Raw genomic sequence first — 26,925 nt, forward strand, 5'->3', positions numbered from 1 at the left:
TTGTGTCGGAAACTGTGAAGAGATGGAAGATATTTATAAAAGGTTTTCTAGCTTACGAAAACTAATAAGAGTGATTTCGTATTGTAGAAGGTTTTTACATTTAAAAAATTCTACTGCAAAAGAATCTGAATCTTTATCTTACCTTACTGCTACGGAGATTCAGGCAGCTCTTACATGTTGTATACTCCTTCATCAGCGTCACTGGTTTTCTGAATGGTCTATATTTCTGAGAAATAAAAATATTAATAGTAAAAGTAAAATATCTATGTTAACCTTTTATTCACACAGAAATGGATTATTCAAAATTGAAAATAGAATAAAGAAATCAGACTTACCTGATTGGAGAGAACATCCTTTGATTTTCCATAGATGGAAATCTAAAACTACAACTGAGAACAGGTGATGTTTTATTAGTGTGCGAGGATAACTTGCCTCCCACAAAGTGTCTCTATGGCGAAGTTGAAAAAGTGCATACTGGAAAGCATAATTTACTCAGGATTGTAACATTTTACAAAAATGTCGCTTATTCAACGTCCAATTTCAAAACTTTGCCCTTTACCTGTAAATAACGAGTAGGATTTACTCATATCTAGTTATTAAATATTTATGTTTTCTTTATTTAAAGGTTCTTGTTTACATTATGTATGTATTGGTTTCTAACGTTAACATGAAATAGTTTAATTTTTATGCCAAGTGCTCCACAGTGTTTACAGTCCACTGATATGTTTTATATTGTTTGTTAACGATCATTTACATTCTGTTTGCTTATATACCGATGATTCTTTTGCATGCTAATTTGATGTGAGTAACAATTCAGTTTGTAAAGCTATTTTAGATGTTTTTTCAGTTTATTAAGGACCGATGGTCCTTGGTGGGCGATATGTTTAATCTTAACCGTATAGGTATGTAATATTTTAATTTAGTTTGTTCAATCTAGATGGCGCTGTTCGAAATTAGAACTCGACATGGTTTCGTTTTTGCTATATACCTATGTGTAAAGATACAATGATAATAAACGTCTACGTTCCGGGAGTTTTGGCTTTGATTCAGATCACCCAGGCTCGGTATACCTTTGGCCAATCTGTCAGATTATGATATTTTACCAGAAAGTGGTTAAATAGACAAAACTAACGTGAGACCTTTATAAATTGTGTTCGTGAGACATAGAGACTGAATATATAATGCTCATGTGTTATTATCGACGGAAAAATCGACTAGAGTTTACGTCATCGGTATTCACAAGTAAATAATACATTCATCCGTCAAAAATGACGAGCGTCATTTATATGTATTTTATAAAAAAAATACATTTACAAAAAAAATTAGAACATGTCAATTGTATAGCTACAAAAGAGTATCCCTCAGCATGTCGATAAAACGATGTTTTTTTTTCTTTTTACTTACTTCATCTCCTTCGTGTAAGAGTCCTGATTTTTCCGCAGCACCTCCCCTCACTATCCTACCAATAATAACAGCTTCACCTTCATTCCGTACTGTAGCACCTGAAAAATAATTTCATTACTTAATTATTTTTATATTTTGAGATACATCTATCTACCACATAGATTGAAATACTAGTTTAAGTATGGTAGTTTAAGTATGGCAGTTAAGTCATTGAGGAAAGTAGCTAGACTGATAAATAATAACGACACATCAACAGCTTCCAAGGTATAAATTAAAAGCATCCTCTACAATTTCTGACAATGAGACTCGTTCTTAAAAATGATACATTAATGTACAATTAGTTCGATGATAGTAAAAAAAATATAGGAAATGCCCAAAGCCCAAAACCAGATGTGGTTTGGTGGTGATCACCAGATTTGGAAAAAGACGTAAGCTATCTTTTCTTTGAGACTCTTATTTAAGATTGAATGCAGAATGCAGAAATTATGAAATCTAAGGTTGGAAGATCTTACCAAGTGGTTCATTAGTCTTTTCGATTTTAATAATTTTGATGTGTTCGCCAGGGTCGTCGGGCGAGTGCGCCGTGAGAGCCTTGTCGTCTCTGTGCACGTGGTTGTTCCCCGTCTAGAAATAAATAAAAGTTTGGCAGTCAAAACAGTAATTCAAAAGAACGTATTCTAACTATGTTATAATTTAATACACAATTTAAATACAGTATTATATAGGAATATAATACTGTATATTATATAGGAATATAATACTGTATATTATATAGGAATATAATACTGTATATTTTTGACAATTATTACAAATCAACACAGCTGTGTTTTACTTAGACTATATAGAACATTGTTATCTGAAAATCAATTCCATAACGTTGCTAAGCAGAAACATACGGTACACATGTTTTGCATGGAATTGTGATAAGGATTATCAAGGTTCATAGTGGCAGTAACTTGTACCTGCATATTTTCTAGCTCATAGCCCGCATATCCATAATGCAGTAAAACGATTTTTGAATATCTATATATATGATAATAAATTTGTTATAACAAAGGTACAGTCAACAGCACACCAAGTTACCGCGCATGAACCTCTATGATGCGGAAATAGAGGCGAGTTTGTAATGAATTTAGGTACGTTCACCCCATAAAAAAGTAGAACAATTAATTCTATTTTTTAAAATTTTCTTATTTTTGTTTCAGGGCGTCTATAGCACTACTCGCGTAGTTCTACAATTCTTCATCAATTCATAATTTTATTTCATCATATACCTTATGCCTCTTCCCCCTGGTGAAGCTCGCGGGGTCCAGCAAGGCTGCGGCCTGATCGTGCGCTTGGATGAGGCTCTCCAGCTCCATGCTACCAAGTAGTGTCAGCAACTCCGCGGCCAACGCGGAGGAGTCACCTCCACCAGCTGCTGTCTGCGCGCCTAGTACGTCCATGCACTGTTGAACAAATGAAATAAGAATATTTTAAAAATACAGGCAAATTCGTTGCTGTCGCCTGCTCCTCATTTCTTCTTTATTAGACAATTCAAGAGGAAGACACACAATTTTAAAATGTGTTTGCATAAATGTCTTCAATTTTGCTATCAAAAAGATATAAAACTCAAACCTATCAATTTTTCTCACTTTAAAGCGGGGTTATTAGCATTAAATAGTGATGTGAAGGATGGTACTTAAAAAATCAAACTCACTAATACGAAATTATTTTGAATTATTTCAAAGATTTTTAAAATATTCAAGCTAAAGAAACAGAAGAGCATGATATAAAATATATTGTCGCAAAGCAGACGAATTTCCATAACAAAAGTATGTTTCAGAACAGAAGCACACGACGACGGACGGAACGAAATAGCTGCTAATTTTACATACAATTGAACGTAACATTTGGAGCTTCCTGTAAGTACAGTCGCCTGTATGACAAGTTACCCCGAGAGGACTACTACCTATGCGGCAGTAACTTAAGAACAAAATTTGTCTTCTGTATGTTTGTAGGTTCATGTACTGTGAGTCATATATTATGTTGCTACATGTGTATGACCAATGAATATGTATGCAAACAGATTAGTTTGTCCTGATTTAGTACTTGAGTGAGTGAGGTCACGCTAATTTAAATTTATGTGTATTCAGGTTACATAAATACCTAAGTATTCTTTTTTTTCTAGTTAAGTCTTTATAACTAGGAGTTGCAATTTCTCCTATATAACGATGAAATTATATTTGACTTGCAGCATATACATATACTTGCTTTTTATTAAATATATTTTAATATTACAAGTAAGTATATTATGTTTCACTAATTCGTTGATTTGATAACAAAGATTATATCAGCTGACTATATCTAATCAAGACGAATGGCAATGAAAGCTATTAAATCATGTTAATAACACGTATTTATCATAGTTGTCAATAGACTACCTATCTGAATAAAAATATCTTATCTATGACAGGTTTCTTGAAACTCTTGTTTCCTTTCAAAGATTATGGAAGTCATTCATCAGTGGAGAGTAATTCTGTGAATTCCAAAAGCATTGCCATTACAAAATATACATTTGTGGGTTTTCTGAATAAACATTTTAATGCCTATTAAGTATTAAAGCTATTTACGCAATTCTTGGGAAACTTCACAGGTTGGTCTGCTAGCGACAAAAATAAAATAAAAATAAGTAAATTGTTACATTCGAAAACTGTAATATCTTTCTATTTCGTGGTATGGAAGGAATCTTCTTTGCGTTTCAAAGTTCTCCAACTATTTTCCAGATCAGTGTTGCGCACTGGAGGAGTTACGCAAAGGACAAAGATGTATGGCGAAATAGAGGGGAGGCCTTTACCCAGCAATGGGACACCATATTAAAAAAAAGTGTTGCGCATGACTTTTGTTGGCAAACAGTCCACGTTTGCGCGGGTTCTTTTTTTTCGTTCTAGATCTATGCCAGATCGTGCAAGAGAGTGAGTAGGTACATATTAAAGTAAGTACCTAGCTAGGTACCATGATTTTAGGAGAGGTAATTAAAGGAACTAAGCATATTGAATAACAATTAACATGCATAAAGACACAGCCCTCTATGCTATAGCCCTGATGTTTGCAAAATATTGCTATCCTCCTTATAACTTCTAATTAAATGAAATAATTATTAAATGAATTAGCTATTTCCTCTGGATTTGTAATATAGTGATTATCAACTTTAATTCGACTTATTGTTTCTTTTGGTATGTTTAGTTAAGCTTGATTTATAATTTGCTTGATTCTAATTATTCTATAGTTAAAAACCTAACACTTACGTCTTTCAACCTATCCGAAGCCCTGTGCGTGTGTGGTGGAGCCAGCCCTGTCCTTTTATGCCGCACTGCGGTGAGAACAGCAGATCTGGTCGCCAGGGCCGTCCGCAGGGCCGGACACAGCAAAGCACCGGCTGCGCCCGCGACCCTCGACGCCAGCGCGCTCTCTCCATGGGCACTTAGCGCTTTCTGGACCCTCGTTAATGCTGCGCAAACTTCTTGATATTCTGTAATTAATTAGCATATAAGTAAAGCAGTATATCGCGGCGTGTGGTTCCGCCTTAGAATAATTTAATCTACTATTCGAGGTTAACTTTCTAGACCTGTAAGAAAACCTTAAATATACTATACCTATAAAACCGCATAAGACTAAGTTTTCAGGTCATATCATCCAGATATTTTATCGGAGATTCTGATACCGATAACCGGCCCGAAGATGTCAGGTACGAGATACTATTTATACGAAATTTTCCGATATATATTGTGGATTTTTATTTTTTCTCGTCCTACATATTCGTTCATATCTCTGTAATCCAGATGTTTTAGTTTTAGTTACGCACATACACATTATAGTGGTGAAATACCTATGTTAAGTATTTAAAAACTCAAATAATCCAGTAATATATATTTAATAAAAAAAAAGACAGGCGCTTAGTAGTGGGCAGAAAGAAGCTGAAGTGTTGATGATAATACATAATGATAATGATGATGATACTCAAAATACATATTTTCTACGAATTGGACGATGTTTGCATCACTGATTTTATTTATTCATACAATACATAAATCAAAACTAACCTTTTTTAAAGGAATAAAAAACACTCACATAAAATTAATCGCAAATGCTAATGGAAAGAATCTGTTAAAAATCGCATACATTTCAGCGGATGGAGGCAATCACCTCGACCCAGATCGCTAATATTAAGCCGTGTGACGCGAACCACGAACTATTGATAAGCGGACTGGAACTAACGCGACCTGCACTTCTATACCGACTAATAAAATAGTTCGACGTTACAGATTATCTATTTTTAGGATTCTGAACATAAAAGGAAAAAAAATATCGGGTACAAAAACATGTCGTCTGAAAGCGATAGCTGGAGGTGGATCCAAGTCGAAAGAGGAAATTTGATCAACTGATGTTTTCCGTGTGTTATGATTGGTACAAGATATTATATGAGTCATAGACTGGTGTCACGGTAGTCACAGAAGCTGTGGTTGGAGAAGTTTCACTAGGCTTTTTTATCGTGTCATCTCTCTAGAAGTGGAGACTGTTTATGACACGTTTTACTCTTTCTATAAGACACGTAGCTTCCTCTCGCATTGTAGTATGAAAACGCCTAATTACTACCTTCACTAATTACTTTACTATGTATGCAGCCGGAAAATTGTCGGTGCATAATCTTCGGGTCACTTATGTATGGGGAATGCTTCCTAACTTTCGCTATTATCAGACAGTTACTTTCAATTAAGAGATGTACTTTTCCAAAAGTTTTGTTTAAATACGATAGTTTCTTATTTATAATATAATCAAGCTGAAACTTTTTGTTAGAGTGAAACGCTTATGAATATTTAATAAAACTGTACCCATTATTATACAGTACCTACGTATCTATACAATTCATAAACGAAATATTTGAAAATACCATATCATTTCCTTTACCGACATAAAATTACAAATTAACTTTACATACTTATTTAGAATTGGGTTTTAATTTTGTACTTATGTACAAAGAGAGAATCAGAGAATAATCATTAAGAAATTAGTCCTACATTCCATCTTCTTACTACCTACTTAAGCAAAATCTACTGGACGGATTTTTAAAGGTACACGGATAGATTAAAACCTGGAATGACACATATGGTACTTTTTATCCTGAAATTCCCACAGAAACGAAGCCCCGGGGCGCAGCTCGTATTACATAAAGAAGATTTCATCATTTCCGAAAGCCGAAAAGGATCATCAATAAATGTAATGGCCATCGGGAAACTTTCCCGCGCGTGCCAAATATATGCCCAGCGAGGATTGACGCGTCAGCATTTCTAGCTCAAATGGACGCCATTTTTCTCAATTTGGGATCAATATCATTAAACTTGTACCCAGAGATGTATTTAGAGAAGGCAAATAATACTTCTATCTCTAGGGGATGCCCCAAAGCTTCTAGACTTTCAAATGCGGCCTAGCTCGTTCCCATTTACCCATTGCAAAAAGTTACTTATTAAATACGTTGAGAAATTGGGCAGCTTTCCAAGCAAGAAAAGGAGTGGAGAAATAAAACTCTTCGCGTAGATCGTAAAACTCAATCAGAGATATATAAAAAGGCTAAAGCTTTACATAAATTGAAATTACTGCGCACAAATAAACATTTTCTTTTCGGAATTTTGAATTCGTTTCCAGTTATAAAAACCGTAATGTTTGATAGTTGTAATTTATATAAACAAATTAGTCGTAATAAATAATATATGCTGTGCATATCGTTATTTTTGCTTGGATTATGTGTTTATTTATTAGCGGCTACTAGTAATGTCACGTAACTGTATCAGCCAGTTTGCATATATTAGCCATCTGATATAATGGTTCATAGTAATTATCGACTGGTTCTGTATTTATTGCGATACAGGACTCTGATTAGAAAATCTAGGGGCGACTAAACAGGATTATCTTCGTATTAAAACTGGTAATTTACGTTTGAGCTAGCGACCTGCCTCGGCTTCGCATGTTTGCTATGTTATGCATGTTATTTACACATAAACCTTCATCACCCGCATGATAATCCGTTGCCTAGTTTTAAGATCTAAGCTATTAGGGATAGACAGATTGCAGGAAGCAACTTTCTTTTATGTAAATCTATATTTGAGGTCGACCAGTCGAGTCGATGGGTGGACAATATCAGAGAGCATGTCGGCCATAACTGGATGAGGAAGACTAGAGACAGGTTATAAAAAGAAATGGAGGAGGCTATGTCCCACAGATGAAGCAAATACTGCAATATGATTGTAGAAATCAGTAACACACCAATGTTTCTATTTCTACCATTTTATGGATTGTGGTTCCGCCCTTGAATAGGACCACTCCGTAACCTCCCATGGATGTACGAAGCCACTAAGGGACACACAGTCTAGGCAGCTGAAAGGCATTCGTAAGAAGGATTGACGTCAGGAAGGCGACCGTTTGTAAAGTCACAGCCGAATCTTTAACATTTTAAGGGTTTCTTTAACGTTGACCACTGGCTTCGCGGCTTCACAACCCTGAACGCAACCGGAAACATGCAGAGACGAGAGAGTTAGTATTTCTACCATGACATTCTGAAATAGGTATTTAGTAACTATTCAATTAGTACCTAATATTTCAGGATGACGAAAAGTTACGAGATGTCATTTATACTTCGTGTTGAAAGAATATGTATGTACTTAAATAATGTCTGACATTTATATCTGCGGATTTTGTGCCACCCCGTTTTCTTATGTAAATGAAACAAAATACATATCACTGGCCAACACGGATTCGTTTTAGTTTTAGTCACACTGACACAATATTTCTTATGGGTAGGCCATTTTTTATTAGCCTGTCCTACAGTTTACTTTGCGATTTAGCAATACAAGAAAAGTCCTGACGTAGGTACTCTCGTATTTATAAAAGAAGAAAGTGACAACTGAGACACATGTTAAATACAAAATTTCCTGTCCTGAATAACATTTTCTTTGTATATTTTAATCTAATCAAGCTAGCCGTATTTGCACTACGGTGATTTCTTTCGAGTTGTACTGTGCTTCGAAACCAAGCGTCCTCGCTAAGCGGCGGAAGGCAGCACGACGCGGTGGACGTGATGCTACAGCGACAACGTAGGCACGTTTCACGTACCCACAATAGAGAGACAGACTCTGCGCCAAGAAAGTCCCGCAGACGCGATACTAAAGAAGCTATCAACAATAATAACGCGGCTAATCTGTTTGTTGATAGTTTTGCATTGCCTTTCACATTGCCGCGGGACATATTTTATGATATTGTCGCATCACGCCGCGTCGCGTTGCCTTGTCGCATTTGTAGTTCAACTAGGACCCCGGGTAAAGGTCATGGGTGAATGCGATTTGCTGTACTGGAGGCGAGATGAAATCGGAACAAAATAATGGGTATATTGAAACTCAAAATTATCTCGTAGCGGTTCAATTTACTGTAGCGTAACGTATTATATGCTATTTTGTTAGAAAAATAGCGAGCGAAATAATAAAATTACCTACTTTTATACGGAGTATATTTTTTATTGATTCAACTTAATAGCTACACTTAATATAATATAATATAATATAATAATAACAACTGAATGTAAATTAAACGATACATAAAAGAAAATTATTTAAATATATGTATGAAATAATATGCCGATAGTTACCTGCCATAATCATCTATTTAGATTCAAGTACCTACTCAAGTTTTTGGAAACCATATACCTAAGTTTTGGATAAAGTCAGATCGCTATGGAAAAGCACTATCGACATCTTCTTGCGTCTTCATTACAAGAAGGGTACATCCAATCATCAGGATAAAGAATCGTATAGTCCTAACAGGTGGTTCTCGTTGAGGCAAAGCTATATTTTTGATATTTGATCGCGTCGCAGCATTACATTATATGGTTTGTGAACGAAATAAATTATTATTGCATTTTATTATTTATCTCAACGAGAGCAATCAGTCACTTTAGATTGTTCCGTGGACATCTTAAGAGTGTGGGGTTAACTAGCAAAGATCACAGAATAAACTTACCAACTACGGTATACAACTGGCTGATGGAGTCTTCACTGACATCGTCTTCATACGCGTCGTTGACGAAGGCAGTGCCAGAAGACGGTGGCGTGGACTCCAGGGCTTGGAGCTTGTGGGAGCTCCGCAGAGACGTTCTAAGGAACTCATTTTGGGCTGCGATTCTGTCTTCGTTCTCTTTCCGCTGCCTTAGTTGCTCCTGTGACAAAAAATTTGTTTATTATTTAGTGCTTTCCATTTTATTTTCGATAGTTCATAATATGTATTAATTAGACTGTATGGAGAAGTCGATAAAACCTTTCAGCGAGCCTATGAATTTTAAACGAAAATAAATCTTGGCGCCGTTTTTCAATTTTAGAATTTTGACAGAGCAATAAATAGGCTAATAAAGTGGCCAGTCTTATAGATGTATTTTTTAAACTAGGAACTTTTCAATTTAAAATGCAATCAAAATTAATGTTGAACAATATACCTAATATCTTTTTTTTTTTTTAAATTAAAATCGAAATTAACATTTTTCTTTTATATTTACCGTCCTTTTTTTTTTTTGTTTACCCAGGGGAATGCTTGTTACGCACTGAGTGTGGGACTCCTGGGCCACTAGTCGGCCCTACCCACTAAACCCCTGGGGCGTTTTCACGCTGCCGTTATGGGGGACGTCACGGGGTCGCTAGGCATTCGACCGCGACGCCCCCCCGGCCGGCCTTTCGGCCCCGACCTGGGCGGGCAGCAAGCACAAGTGCTAACCACCCGCCCCTTACGCCACGCGAGCGTGGCGCGGACCATCAAGCCCACTCCGCACACCAGTCAGAAAGCTGACGAGGGGAGCGGGCATCACCGACCGCTGGTCCTGAAGGGACCAGCGATCACAACACACACACAAAATCTTGGGTGCCACAGGGCACCCAAGTCTGCCTCTGTACGGGCGCAAGAGGTGATAGGCAGGTGACACCCACACATTGCACCCGATACAGAGGCAGCCACCCTTCGGCCGCAGAGGACAGGGGGATCGTCGAGAGACATACCGACTCTCCTCTTCCCCTGCGGCCCCACCGCACCGTGTTCAGCGCCACGGCCGCGCTGTGGTCGCGGAGGACAAACCCCCGCGACCCCACCTCTGGTCCCCTCTAGTTTCCACATCCAAAGGCTGGTGGCGGGTCACCAGCCAATGGCAGTACTACTGAGGGGACCGTCCACCAGGCCCAGAGCACCCACCAAAGTCTCTGGGCCTTGGGTTCCTCTTGGTTCACCGGGGTGGCTGGTTGTGTCAGACCAGCCCCCCCGGTTACTAAGCCCCACCATCGCGACAAGATGGGAACCCGTCGGGGGGTTTATTTACCGTCCTACTATATGTGCTTATATATTTTAGTAATATTTACATGTAATAGTGTATTAGTGTCACTGTTTTTGTATTGAAGCCCTAGTTCGACTCGTAGGAATCGATGCCATTGTGTGAGGACATTGTCCCACCTTTGTGTTGCCATGTAATATTATGCTAACCCGCTTAGTTCGCGTGTGACGTCACACCGTCATTGTGTAAAGCAAAAATATTGCGTGTTATGTTTAGGTTAGGTATTCGTCGATACAATATATACAGAATATTTTAGAAAATTCTACTTCGTTCTTTTTAATATCAAATTATTTCAAATAAGTTAAATACATCCAGCACGCCAATAAAAAAACAAAAAACACATTTAATTATGCCATTTATGGTGAAACTTGCATGTTAATTATTAATAATATTAATATTCCTAATCAAAATTACTAGTATTACAATTATAACAGTGCCTATATGCGAAGATAATGAAGTGGATTGACTTGGTATGAAATCATATAGTATAGATTTTTCACACCAATAACATATCGACAGTTATTTATTTTAATTATTTGTATTTTCAAAAAAGGGAATACACCAGATATCATTCTGGATTTATGGACTATGGACCTCATGTCTTTCTACCACAATCTGTTGAAGTGAAAATAAATACCCTATGATTTACTGTAACCTTTTATGAAAATAAAGCGATCTTTAAACCGATCATAAGATAAAATTAACAACGCGAAAAAAGTGTTACTTTATCTCGATAAAAATCTTTAGCTTAAAGTCAAAGTCCTTTTCTGTGCAAAGCTGTTAATTGCGAAAAAGTTGGTCCCTCTTCCCGCAACAATGTTTGCGAAGCTTGTACCTATTTACTTTGTAATTTTAAACTCGACCCGTGATAAGGTGGACTCGCCCGCAATTAATGCTAAAAAGGGTTTCCTGATCTTTTAGGTATTGCCAAATCACCAGCTCTTGAATAAATACGAATATTTAGTAGAAGTTAAGTCCTTTACCTCATACAATTTGGTAAAGGCAAAAAAGTTAAGAAAAATTATAATAATTAACCTAATTATTAATAATAATTAGGTTATTATTGCTAGTAGATATCTAGCTAATAATTTTATTTATATGAAAAAATGTTACCAGATTTGCAAAAATAATAAATTAAAAGGTAATATTTATGTATCTACTCGTTAATAATTAAATTTAAACGGAGCTCTATTTATAAGCATGATTTAAACGTTTTTCTAGCGTATTCCCGTAACATGGAAATATTATTTACTGGAGGAATGTTCTTTCCGATATATTTAATTTTTTCAAACATACTATTAGCACGCTTTTCTTTATTTAGAAACTCTTGAATGACAACTCGTAACATAACTTTAGATATAGTTTCGTAGTAAGACCGTTAATCTTTGTAATGTTCGTCTAGATCTTAGTAACTAGGTATGTGATATTTAGAGTATAAACAATGTTATAAAGAAAGCTGTCGTCACTGAAGCATGCTCTTTGAATATTAAGTGCATTTGCACCCAACGGCGCGTACTCAATGAAGTTTTTATGTTGTTACGTCGCCGGCGCCGGCTGCCGCGGGTTAACTGACTAGCAACTTATTTCAGTTGTGAAACGTGTAACGTGATTTATGAAACGTTAACCATTACTTCTAGTATAGATAAATGATAGATGAAAATTTGTAGGGAAATTCTACATTTTTGTCATGAGTGTTATGAGTATAATAATGTACCCCCCTACGCCATTCCTAACAAAATTACATTTTCCGTAAATGAACTTTGTCTATGCTTGTTTTCGGTTGACTGCATAGTTGATAGTCCATATGTTTCAGATTATTATATATATATATATATATATATATATATATATATATTATATTGGGACAAATCACACAGATTGAGCTAGTCCCAAAGTAAGTTCGAGACTTGTGTTATGGGATACTAACTCAACGATACTATATTTTATAATAAATACATATATAAATAAACATCCAAGACCCGGGCCAATCAGAAAAAGATCATTTTCCATCATGACCCGACCGGGGATCGAACCCGGGACCTCTCGGTTCAGTGGCAAGAACCTTACCACTGCGCCACCGAGGTTGTCATTATTTCCACAAAATAACGGAAAATCAATTGTCAACGCACGCCATCCAACATCCAAGTGTAATCATTTTACGCAATATGATAATTGGAACGAGACGTGCCGGGTCTCACTCCTAGTGTCACGCAGTCATGTTATAGCACATCGTAATCGTAAGTAACATCATTCATATCGTCAGATTCTTAAGAGAGAAGAATTGGTGAAAGACCAAAGAGTTGATATAAAACAGTTCTTTTTAATTTTTAATAATTATTTACGAAACAGTGAAGGATTATTTTTCGAAGCTGGTTATGAATAACAGGTATGAAAATGGTCCAAAGGAATGTTTTTGATCTTTTTTATTTCCATCTTCGGTAACTGTTAGTTAACCTGCATGGACTCTTAACCCGGTTTCTTCCGCCGCCAGTGAGCGTCGGAGCCATGGGTCCGCTTTACTAAGTACTTTTTGTCTTTCATGTCGCACGGTCTTAGATATTAGATTGGATGAGAGCATACATACAGGATTCTTATTATGTGTTACCACTGCCACGATATCTATATATGATAAGTAATTATTTTTATTAAAATAGTTAGTTATGTAAATATTTCATATACTTATACCAACGTAAATATATCTACTATAATTTAATTGGATAAAATAGAATCTTTACACACATAACTTACTTTTATTTAACTTTAATTGACTTTATTTAACCCAATAGCAAACGATAGAACTGTTCTTATATTTGGTTAACTTTGACTTCTGTAAATGCAAATATTTCTTCACGATAAGATAGCAATGGTCACAAAATTGTGACAATCCGTGGAGCCATAAAACGTATCACAAAAAGTGTAAACATTATACATTATACCATGCCATGACCGATACAGTTCAAGAGGCTAAGATTGATGATAAGAAAACATACAACTTACCTAATATAAAATACAAACTATGGTAACATATTAAACTATAATACTGCTGTTTTAAACTATGGTTAAATTTGGAATAGATATATTCAGAATTTTATCAAAACAATACTCAATTGAAATAACATTAGTCAATTCAAAACAGTGTACATTCAAAGTTTTAGCCGCTTAGGATAATAACAACATAACATTGTATCTTTTATGCGCAGGTGCTATATAAATAGCCACGATCCAAGCTATTTGTCCCCTGGTGACCTGCTTATCTCAATGGAAACTCGTTTGGTTTCATCACACGCGGACAAAGCCGTACAACTGAGAAATTGTACACACAACAGTCCAGCCCACGCCTTAAGTACAGTTAGCTTATATAAAAACAAATCGGCACCAGGTTACAAAATTATACTCACTGAGTAGGCCTTTATTCTTTCTGGGTCGACGTCATGTTGCGAGCGAGCCTGCGCGCGCGGCGATGACGACACCATGATCTATGGATCACGATCTATACTGCATAAACTAACGGATTCACCCAATCACTCGTTCGAATACACTGCGCCATCCCTAACATGTTACACGTTCCAAATTCAGAACTTCACGTTTTCTTTTGTTTAGCACTGTTACGCAAATTTCAAATAACGAATGATCATTTTCTTATTCTCAAGTTATATCACGATAAAATAATAAATAACGCTGGCTAAAATATATTTTGCGATCATAAAATATTTAATTTTGTTGACCAATTTGATTAACCGCACGCAAACGTTCGGGCTATTTCATAAGTTTATAACTCTGCCTTGATTATGTACGTTATTGCACTATACGAAGAGATTAGTTTAAACTAATAACCGTGGATATTGTTGGACACTGAATTTACTCCACAAACGACGTTCTACAAGTGCATAGATAAGTAATACAACATTTTCTCTCAACAATAGAAATAATTTTAGAATAAGATAGAAATATAATGAGCATAAATGAAACATTAAAGATGACTTCGCAACATTTGAATTAACAAAGGTTTCCCAAACTGAGCACACACATTGTGTAGACATATCATTGTGTAGATCATTCATGTCATAGATTAAGATAACTTGCGATTCTCAAAGCTAAAGCAGTTGGTGAAATAACTGAATATTATACAGGTTGTTATAAAATACTTACACATACAAAGTAGTAGGATACATTACTTTGGGTAGATCCTATAAGCGAAGTTGCAAGTGCACTTCTTAAAGGTAGTCGTCAGGAAAAATCCTTACGAGCCCTTCTATATTGACTTAAACCAAAGAATGAAACCTTCGCATAAGGGATCTACCCAAGGTATCGTATCTTACCGCTTCGTTACATACGAAGTGTAAAGATCCTTAGTGTAAAGGAAAGGTATTTTGAAACACCTTTATATGAAGCTATCTAAAACCTTGATCTAACATATCGTAATACTTGTATATCTAAACCAATTATAATTGCAACTAAGGCCACATATGCCCGCAGTGCTATACCAGTAGGAAATAGCAAATACGTTTACTTGAAAGACAATATTTGTAAGGATCTATCACTATCACAAATGTCACTAATAAATAAGAGTGATCCTGAGGTGTTAATGTCGTAGTTGAATGTAAAAATATTTATTCAACAAGTCGGAAAAATTCTCTCTCACTTAAAAATATTAGACAAATATAAGCTTTTTTTATCCGAGCGAAACCGTGTCGGGTTGCTAGTATTCCATATTTTCAGTTAAAATTAAATGAGCGACAAAACGTCCTCCGTTGTTATTTATATTCCTCGAATTACACAGGGCCCGTTGTCTGGGGCCCAATTAAAAAGGGAGGAAACTTTATATACAAATCTCAGAGTTTGTATAAAAATAAATATAAATTTTGCACGTTTTTCTTCACAAACATAAACGGCGAAGGTATGACAATACCTTTGCCTAGAAAGTCACTGATTGTCACTCATTCCATGTAGTCTTTCTTTCTTTTACAGTGTGTTTTTGCGGTGTCAGATTTTGTCAAGTCGCCTAAAGTCATTTGTTAAGACTTTTACGACTACCAAAATAATAGTAGCAAGTAGTCGCATACACACTAGTGAACCATTAAATTGTCAACCATTGTGTAGATTTCCTCACAATTTTTTCCATCGCCGGAAGCAAATGGTGGTCGATGAAAACTACAATACATGAGTCAGATTGGTAAACAAACTGTGGCCCGAGTAGGATTGCAACCTATGACCTATGAATCACAGGCGGAAGGTTTTCTTCACTTGACTACCACAGGCTTCATTCCATGTAGTGATTACTAATTTAATTAACACTCAGCAACGAAGAATATGACAACTGGAAGATAATAAATCTACTCCAGACTCCAGAGAGCTTGAAACCTGAAATGACAATTCATACCATCGATTTGATTTTTAGTATGAATGCGATTCATGTTAGGTTCCTTAATTGAACTGAGTTGCATTGGAATCGTTCTGTAAAAGTTGGTGGTAGGCCTGCAGATCCACAATCGCACTGATTAGGTATTTATTATTTCACATCAATAGTGTGAAGTAAACTTGCGTTCACACTATAAATGAAAAAGCATTGTTACTTATATCATGTAGACTACACGTCACCACCGTTGCATAATAGAATTGTGCAGGTATGCTTACTTTTTCCTAAACAATTTAAAATTGGATAAACATTATGCGATAGTTCTACAAAAGTTGACATGAAATAAGAAAAATATTGAGGTGCAAAGATAACGCGTTATCCGAGTGTGGTACTTTGCTGATACAATCCGTTGATATCAAAAATATCTTGTATAATCAATGACTCATGAGAAAAATATATTATTTTAATGCTTCAATAAAAAAAAATTAGTAAAAAAAATGTTTGTTTCTTTTTCACGTAAAACTCCGTTGACGCACAAGCAGAATATACCCAGGAATAAGCACAAGCACTTTTACCTCGAATTTTCTAGGGAATACAAATCCCAAATCGCGGCCAGTAGTAATAAATGTTTAAATATGTTTCCATAATGCATTTTCAAAATAGATTTTGTTTAAAAACAAGTGTATTGAACTGTGTCAGCACACTATCGAGAATTTTCGTGAGAATCGCGTTTGAAACAAAGAACCGAACACAATAACAAATTGAAAAAGATTAATGGAATGCAATGACATACTTATGAGAAAAATTGTAGTTTTACAATAGTAGTGGTTCTCAACTTTGCTCATGTTTCTACAATACTGTCATAGACAATGAGTTTTAACTTGTGATTGACATGGATCTAATAGTGCATAAGAAGATGATTTATTAGATTCTACTTAAATGAATTACAATTTTTTTTAGTGCCTTTATTTTCGGATCAATCGGTTTTTTTTTTATGTTTGCAAAGATTGTCATTTTCTGTTTTGATTCTTGTCTTACATTTATTTTCAGTTAGTAGGTAATTATTATTTTTTTTACCACCTGAATATATCCGTTCAGGAACCTCTAAGCTGAGTACGACAAGGAGGAAGCTTGTGGCGGATATTTCATATGTTAGGTATATTTTAAATCCTAAAACAGCTAATTAAAGCATCACTTCACGATAACGGAAATTAATGATATTAATCAACTTAAAAGATCAACGTTCCAATACCTCCCTAGCGAATAAAAATAAATATGTCCACTTATTTCACTTTTGACCTTTAAAATTTCGTCGACATGGACAGATAACGGAAAACAAAAAGTTCCCAAGTTACGAAAGTATTTTTATATATAATTTTGAGGCTCTTCAGAGAATCCCTAAAGTATGACCGAAGAAAAGGACAAAAGAAATGAAGATAGAGCGCTTTTTTCAGATTTTTCTCTTTCTATAGGATTTCGCGGCTAAAGCGAATTTGATGTAATTAATTGTAATAGTAAAACATAACAAATATTTTTTTCAAAAATGAACCCCTAGGCGTCACACAATGTGTGAAAGTTTGTATGAAAGTAATGGTCTTAATTTTACTTAATCTATTGTCCTTGGCATCATTGTCATACAATACCTCGTGATCACTATCGCCGTCCAGTCTCCGACATAAACAAAACTGTTTCAGTCTGTCAACAGAAGTGCAGCACTTGGCCGTGTCCAAAAGGTACACATTCAACACCTGCATCACCTTCCCCATTGCACTATTCCAAACGTCACATTTATAAAAAAATCACTGTTTTGATAATTTTAGAAGAATTATTTTTATATAAAAGTTTTATAAAAAAATTCGCGGATTTTCCCATGTACATAAACCGTGCATCTGTCCGGAGAAGTGTGTGAAGACTGTGTTATCAGAAGCTGGCTATCTCGTTCGTCACGCTGATATGTGCGATGTGTTGATGATAACGTGGAGCATATTCAAGGATATTTACTATTGCCCTTTCTTTTTTTATTGATTTTCTTTGCTTTTCTCATCTCATTTAATCATAAGTACTTATATTACACAAAAATTATACTTACACGTAAACTAAAAAATATTTTAATTGACAATTCCTGTTACTTTTGTGATGAAGAAATATTGCCAATGATGCTGAAAACGGGATCAAAATAATTTTCTCCATATCGATACCTAACCTACTTGGATTTCGGTAACAGCCGATTCGATTACAATAATGCAAAATATTGCTTTACATAATATTCACTTTTAAAAAACGACTGTATTCAACGTTATGTATTCATAATACTAGTCTCGCAAGACTAGGTACATAGCACCGGTCGTATAATACTGTATTTCCAACTCAATAAAAATATTTTAAGATGCTAAAAGTACTTAGAAGTGAAGGTCTATCCTCATAAATAATCCTTTAATCTTTATATTTTTTCTTTCCAATTTTCCTCAAGTTACTTATATACTTATCTCTACTAATATTTTTATATATACAGTGAGTTTGTTTATTAACACTTCACTCTCTACTACTATACAATTTCAATTTATGTTCTTAAACTTAAAAATAACATGTGATTTATCGACTCAACATCTGTGTCAACTAAAGAGCCGAAAAATACTGTTCACGCGGTAAATAAAAGCGAAGACACTGGCAAAAGTTAATAAATATTGTTCTCGATATAAATAGTCAGACAAGCAGGTGATAGGACACGAAGCGAGTCTTACCTTGACACCGAAGTGTCAACCATTGATCCATCCAGATGCGGTCATCTCGAATTGTTCAACAGTTACATTATTTTCACATTAATTCTGAGTTTATATTTTAGTTATAGTAAGTCCATCCATTTTGCCTTTTTATAAATAATTCGTAGCAAAAGAGCTTTTAGTTTAGAAACCTTATTAGATTAGAACTGCACAATACTCGTATACATATGTATTCTGTGTTATGCTATATAGAGGTTGGGTCTTTAATTATGGATTAAGGGAATTGAAGATTGTGAGTGTGGCAATGATAAAGAAAGATAGGACGAGATGGGGTTGTACACGGTATACGTATAATAGTTAATAATTATACGCTTGATTTAGCGAAAACAAAAATGCACATACAAAATATCACACTGAAAAGATAAAATAAATAATAGAATATGTTAAATAATTTAAAATGTGAAAATTTAAAGCATTGGCGAGTACTCTTTATTATACTGTAGCATTGGTGAAGGAATAATAAACATTAAACGAACTTAACATACCACTTTAATAAAAAGTGCTCCAAAACCAAGGTAGGGATTGTACAATGTAAATGTAATTAATTACACACAAAAAATATACGTTTAAATGTTCGGCTAGGAGCTAAGACAGGATGAAGATAATATTCATTTATTTTATTTCCAGGTACGTATTTCTGTAACAGGTATATTTATATGTGTTATATATTGGCCTAGTACTTGCTCACTTTATTAATAGATAAAATGTGTATAGTCTGTGGCTTCATGTTGACACTTAATGTGACATGTGACATTACTTCACTTTGTTTTTACCGCCAATACACAACACTGACAACAGCTACTTAGCGTGTTTTATTTATACACAATTAATTGTTATTTCGAACATAACAATATGTAAATATAAATATACCTGTATTTACTGATAGAGGATAACATGGATTAGTAAAGAAAACTAGTCATGCAATCTTCTCTATCTATCAGTAAATAGTAGAGTTTTGTAGAAATAAAATCCCACTATAGAACAAGAAATAACGAAATTTGTCGAGCTATATTAAAATCGATTGAAATAATTATATTATCTCAGTTATATCTCTAAAAGTCATAGATTTTGAGCAATGCGGGTCTTACTGAAATCTCCATCATGTTTTGCCATAAAATATATTTCAACGATACAATAATTCAAAGTCACAAAACATAGTAGACAAAATAATATTTTTTTTTGTTTGCTTTCTATCGTTGTGTAATGTCAATAAAATGTATTGGTTATGGACAAATGGCAGGAGTTCAGATTTATTACTATTTTAAAATATTGGATTTCCGATATACATGCTACAAATATTACAAATGCGCAAGTTTGTGAGGATATAGATACTTAAGTGTGTATGATTTTTATGTATTCTTTTCCTGAAGCCCTTTTGGTTCGACTACTGTTTGTTAAATTATCCCGATGTACTTGTATATTGTAGGTTGTATCTTATAAACCTCAATTTTCAAGTAAGCGTTTGATAGAAATTGTAAATTACGATTCACATTTCATTGTTTGAGACGAGATAGAGAGGATTTAACATTTTATTTCTTTCAACGCGTGAAATATAGTTTAGCGAAATTCAAAATTATTATACATATATGAGTAGGTACTTCTATAAAGAAATAACGATTATTTTAAATTGCTATAACTCGAATGTTTTTATAATTTAGGTGTCCCATTGAGAACGTATAAAATTTAATGATGAAAATAAATACCCAGGAAACCACTGAATACCTACTTACTGTAGATTTCCTCTTCGGTTCAACCTTGTCCAGTAAGTATATATCTTATAATAATAATAATATATAAATATCCGTCTTTCACTTTGACAATAATAGATCAATTTGACTGGATATTCATTGGGACGGAGATACGACTAAAATACTACTTACCTTTTATATATTTCAATAAGTAAAATTTAATAAGTAGCTACTTTAAAGTAAATACTTAGATCTATAATTCCACAAATATAAATATGATTAATCATCCATCTTACCAGCCATTGAACATTGAAAAACCCTCGCAGCGCGAGTTATCTGTCACTGGTCCAGATTTGAAACAAATATTCATTTACTAAACATAAATTATATTCATTTACATTCAACGCAGCTCCTTCTTTATGACAATGACGAAAATTTTAAAAAATTCAATCTGAAAAAGTATACAGTTGCTATATCATCGCAAAAGCGCATTAACATTATATTGTTTGAAATTTCATTTCGTACGTTTGCAATTTGTAATCCTAAACATAAGTCGAACATGCCAGGAATGGAGATTGCACTAGTGGTCTGACCTGGCTCGCTACCCCCATATGGCCCCAGCCGTCATGAATAATAAAATTGAACAACATACGTAGACGATAATATAGCCAGACAAGGAACTTCATATATACCTAGTACAAAATATGTAAGGTTTATAGTCTTTTAGTACGAATTAATTGTAAATCGAATTAATGTACGAATTAATGAATTAAAATAATTAATTAATGTATGAATTAATGAACGAATTATGAAATGTATGAATTCATTCGTTCATGTCAATCCATATATTTAATATTTAATCCATTATTATTTACAACGATTAATGGTCTTAAGTAAATAAATCAGAAAAACAGAAGATTATCGTGATGCCAGAGATGAAGCCCTCGATTTTCACTACAAAAAACTTAAATAGACTGAATCAAGTTAAATAAATCCAATAAGTCAGAGTCGGGCACTTCCGTTCAGGGAAAAATAAAGGACGAGTGAGTTTATTAAATGAATGTACTGTCTTTAGTTCTGCAACTGTTGGAACTAGGCCATTTCCTATTTCCATCGAGAAAATGTATTTATCTCCGCAGAGAATACAATTCCAGCTACCAAACTAATTTAGCATAAACATGTATTTGATATGCGAGCCTCACTAAATATGATTTCTAACTAAACTTCTGAACGGTTTCAAAATCTGGTTTGCATCCGAAAAATGTCTGAAAAATGGAGCATTATGACGTTAGACAAGAAATTAGAGTTGTCTATTTTAATTGTTGATATATTCGATGCCATATAAATGATTAAATTTATCATTTGACCTCAAGTAAAATAACGATTTCAAATCAACTTTTCTATTCACAAAACGACTGTAAATAATATAAAACAGAACCGAGTAACACACGAAAGTGTTGGGATATGGGACAAACTTCAGGTGAGACGATTTATCTATTGTGTAGATTTCCCAAAGTCGAAAATGCGATACTTATGTAATTCCCCGTTTAGAGTGACGTAAAGAAGCAGGGTATTTCAAGTTTGATCGTAAAAACGAATGGCGACAGTTGGTTGGAATCCACCTTAAATAGGATGTTTTTTTCAAACAACATCCGAAATATTCTTTTTCTTTGACGTGTCGATAAAGATGGGAGCGAAAAAATTTTTTTTTGCTTTTTCGTTAGGTTATTCTTCAAGCCTGTTACGGTAAAATGACTGTTGTATAAAATAACTAAATCATGTCCTATTGATAAAGATTTATTAACAATAAGGCCAAGAAAAATTAATTGTCATAAGAAATCTAAATAGGGACTCAATAAAATAGTATATAATATTTAATGAAGGATGTTGTGAAAAATAAGTACTTATAAGTAGAAATGTACGTTTCATAAAAAAACAGACTTCTAAATTCAATTTCAATAATGCTGGATATTCAGGAAACATTAAAGAATTTTTAAATGGACAGGCAGTTGTATTATTTTACGTCCAAACAACAATTTTAATTATTGCTACTATAATGTAATCTTATCCGGATAATGAAAATTGCTGTTCACTTATCAAGATTATATTCTGCTTTGAAAACAATGAATTCGGGTAAACTGGTGTAACAAGCCACCATATTTCATACCTTGGAACCAGAGAATGACATTGCGATCCTTATTCCTACTAGCTATTAGGTTGCCAAGCTAAAATGCAAGGGAAATGACAAGCAAGAACTTTTTTAAATAGGGCGTCATTATTATAAGGAAGACTAATATAGTCTTCCTTATAATAAGGCATTAAATTGGTTGTTAAAGTTATTCATACATAAGATAACTGTTAGTCATAAAAAAGATAACGCATACTTTAAGCTAAAGTATGTTCTGTCTCGTTCAGTCAATGCCACATTTTGTAAAGTGTAGTGGGCAGTGACAAAATACTTTAACTTAAACTATGCTTTACTTAAAGCCCTCTAAAATACTCTAACCCTGTTATTCATAAAAAATATGAACAGTATTGCGTAAACGTAGTATTATATAAACTATTAGACAATTACAATTTACACCTAATTTTACAGTAAAGTGTAAATAAAACATCAAATATTCTAGCACAATCTCTATTCTGTGTAATGTTGTAATTTGTGTTCATATAAACCGGCGAAATAGACTAATTTGTTGAAGACAATGTAGTTTTTCAATCCCCTGGAGCAGCTTGGAACATCTCGTTGGCTGAATCATAAATAAATCTCATTTACGATTACGACTCCATTACACTGTCCACTTCGCTGACTTTGTTATTTATAAATTGCGTAGGTAGGTGTGAAGAAAGCCTTAAACACCTATTTATTTTGTACAAAATTAGGCCCCGTGGCTCGTGATTCGAGAAAATATCAGACATTTTCTCTGAATATTTTCTTATGTCAATATTTCGATTAAATTATCCAATTATACTTAATAATGAATCATTCTAAAGTAAGTTTTCTTGAAATTAATTACTGACGATTATTTCTAAATAGAAAGATTTATTCTATAATATGCTACTTAGTAGTTTTACGCTTCATAGAAATATAAAAATCATCTCATTTGATCATTTACCCGGTTTCTTCCTCCTTTGCAAAGCGTCGAAGCCCAACGTTCGCCTTTCAACTTTTTCTTTTCCACTTCGATCCGTCATAGACCATTGGCACGGCATATCCTATTTGAACTCGCGTTTTCGAAATTTGAAATATAGGCGCTTACTTATTGTATGCGCTTATGTGATGAATTTGAGTAGACTAATATGCTGTTGACTATACCAGTAGCACATTAATAATTCAGGGACAATCCCTATTTAGACCGCGGGTTATTTTCCTAACCAAAATGTCGATACGCTAATGACGGTTGGTTTTATCTATAAGACACACATGTGCTCCCTTCTCATCACTAGAAAATATAATTTGTTGCCATAAAAATATTTATTTTATTGTTAAATAAGAGTAAATAACTAAAACTTAATTCCTTACCAAAATTGGACCGAGCAACTAACACGAGTTTAAGACCATCTTATAAAAATAATGAACGAAAACCCAAAAAACTAATAGTAGTTGAAGATTTGAAATAAATTTTGTCCTTTATTATTTTGGTCCTTCGCAATTTATATGTTGATGGTTGTAACTTGGTTGGTACAAAAGGGTTTAGCTAACAATGAAATAATATTAATACGAAGATTCTTTCAAATCTTTGTTAAAATATCCTTAGGCTATAAAGATTATAGAGGCGTACAAGTATCAAGATATAATCACATTAATGTTTAAAAAAGAACTCGCAGTTGCAGGTGCACATTTCAAACACAGAACTTAACACACCTGATTGATTCAAATAGTCTGTCCTTGTCTGATATGAAGTTTAATAAATGGAACGAGGGAGACAAAAGACAGTAGGGTGAGCATTGATTCTACACTGATACGGACTTGGTCTGATGTTGAACACTAGTCGCCATGGTGACAATGCAACCCACGTACTTCCCGTTTCCTGTTTTAATGAATAGTACAAATGGTAACTTATTGAATGGGCCAAGTTTTGCATGACGATTCAAAAGATTATTTAAAATAATGATGAGATGTCTGAACTCTTTGAATTTTTGTTTGAAAAGTTTTATTTGACAACTCAGTCATACATTGACAGGATTTCTTTTTGTTTTAGCAAAATAAAGGCTAGATTTAATAGCAAGCCAGCCAGCAAAATGAATGAATAATCATATATTTATTTTGTACTGTAAAGATTTGTGTTACACATATGATGATTTTTAACTAGGTGCTGATGTAGTTACATATAATGGTCTCGAGTAAAATAATGATGATGTACGGGAAGATGTAAATGCAGTGTGTGAGACTACGGTACCGAGATTAATAACAACTGTCGAGATAATAAACAGCCTCTTTGCTTAAACGCTCTCAACTTCTGGCCGTTTATTAACTACGGGTACTAATTTACCCGACAAGTTTCAATTTCCACAAACAATCCCCCGAGGAACCGTCAACATGGATGCCTTAATTTACAACGAGAGATAAAATTACCCCAAAAAATATTATCTGGAGAAGGTGGCACATAGTAATTATGACATGGTAATAATAGTCTTTTCCTCATAAAACCTCTCTGGGCAGTAGTCAAGGAATTACAACGAGCACGTGACGTAACTCTGTGAGATTTTTAGAGTAGCATCATTATTAGAATTTATTTTTGCAAAGAAGAATATTTTGAACATGTCTTTTGTTACATTCAAAGTATCAGAATTATCTTCATAACAATAATTTTCTTTGAAATTGTAACAAAAAGCAATAAACAAGGATTTTTTGATATTTCATAATGGGTGACACATGATGCGTCCAAATGAAAACAATAGCGAATCGCCGTTTCGCATTCAGTGAAGCGCGTTCCTTTCTTGCTTATTGTTATCCGTGATTCATCGTGTGTCGTGTCCTTTATTCCAATTACTTCATTCGGAGCCTCGAGCGAAACATTGCCAACTATCAGAACGAGGCAAAGGTCAACAAGGTTTTTTGGGTCTTATACTGTCTTTTATTTACCTAATCAACCAAAAAAAGAGATTTGTTTTCAAACGGCAAAGGATATTTGCATTGTTGATTATGAAATTGCGTACTACATTATTGTCGTGAAACATACGAACAACAACCTACGATTCTCAAAAAATAATAATTTGTCATCTAATGTGTGAAATGCAAACCATTTCATTAATATTGCCAAGATAGTAGCTGTGTATGTTTTATTCTAATTAATGACCAGGACCCTTGGCCACGAGGAATACTAGTAAATAAAAAAATACATATACATATGAACAAAATAATGCATATCACAAAATATGAGGACCAGACCAGTAATAATGTTGGTGACCCTACGATAACATAATGGCACGTACACTTGTAGCACGCGCAACCTGTCAGCCTGTGACAAACCGGAAAATGATTTTCCTCTTGGAAGTAGTAAGGAAATGCGATTGACAACGAACAAACGCCATTATGGCATAATCCGACATGAGTTTGATAGAGCTATCAAATAAAAGATGCGAGATAAACGGCAGGAATAGCAAATTATGTTAACTTCTTCGATTCGTTTTATGGTATCATCAATATTATTTATCAATAAAATATAATGGGAGACGCAGTAAACGACAGTATCTTAAATACAATCTATATACAAAATCCATCATTTCAAGGTCTTCAATCATCTCATGCAAATTTTATGACAAAATTACATTAGTATTCAAAGAGAAAATCACTAATATAGATATTTAATTTTTTCGTGCTTTAGACAGGATTGTCTATATTATATCCATTAAAAGATTACGATGTATCTTCAACCACCTGAGATAACCATTGGAAAACTGAACACGTAAGTAGGATTTAAAAGAAATTACATAACGAGAAGCAATATACAACAAATTAAATTGCTTTTGTTCTATTTATGACACTTAATACTCACATAGAAAATGCTACTAAATTTTAACTGGCTTAAAAATTTTCGAAATGACTTACAAATACGATAATAATCATAGGTAACATAACTCATTTTAAAAAAGGATCAGAATCCAATTTTACAACTAATATAAACGTCTAATGTTATTTTTGAACGAATCTAAGATCTTAATTCGTTTATAAAAAGTTGAAATAAGTGACGAATATTAAGATGTGGTAAGATTTGAGATTCGTGGAAATCCAAGACTAGTGGTCTGTGAGCCACGGGTCCATACCTTTAATTATACCGGTTGGTCTGATCTTTTGCCGACCTA

The 26,925-nt window shown here is 34.2% G+C and overlaps 1 protein-coding gene across 5 annotated transcripts in view; it reads right to left on the reverse strand.

Moving 5' to 3' along the window:
* sdt (stardust) overlaps positions 1–26,925 on the reverse strand; it is a 103,383-nt gene that overhangs the window by 11,643 nt on the left and 64,815 nt on the right. For all 5 annotated transcript variants that reach the window (XM_053753019.1, XM_053753018.1, XM_053753021.1 and 2 more), the window contains 5 exons: positions 9,451–9,646; positions 4,692–4,915; positions 2,679–2,852; positions 1,917–2,028; positions 1,405–1,502 (listed from right to left, as the gene is read on the reverse strand). In XM_053753019.1, the coding sequence (XP_053608994.1) occupies positions 1,405–1,502; positions 1,917–2,028; positions 2,679–2,852; positions 4,692–4,915; positions 9,451–9,646 (804 nt within the window). The remainder of the gene's footprint in view (positions 1–1,404; positions 1,503–1,916; positions 2,029–2,678; positions 2,853–4,691; positions 4,916–9,450; positions 9,647–26,925) is intronic.

Source organism: Plodia interpunctella, chromosome 12 (genome assembly GCF_027563975.2).
Source record: "Plodia interpunctella isolate USDA-ARS_2022_Savannah chromosome 12, ilPloInte3.2, whole genome shotgun sequence".
In the NCBI taxonomy this organism is placed as follows: domain Eukaryota; kingdom Metazoa; phylum Arthropoda; class Insecta; order Lepidoptera; family Pyralidae; genus Plodia; species Plodia interpunctella.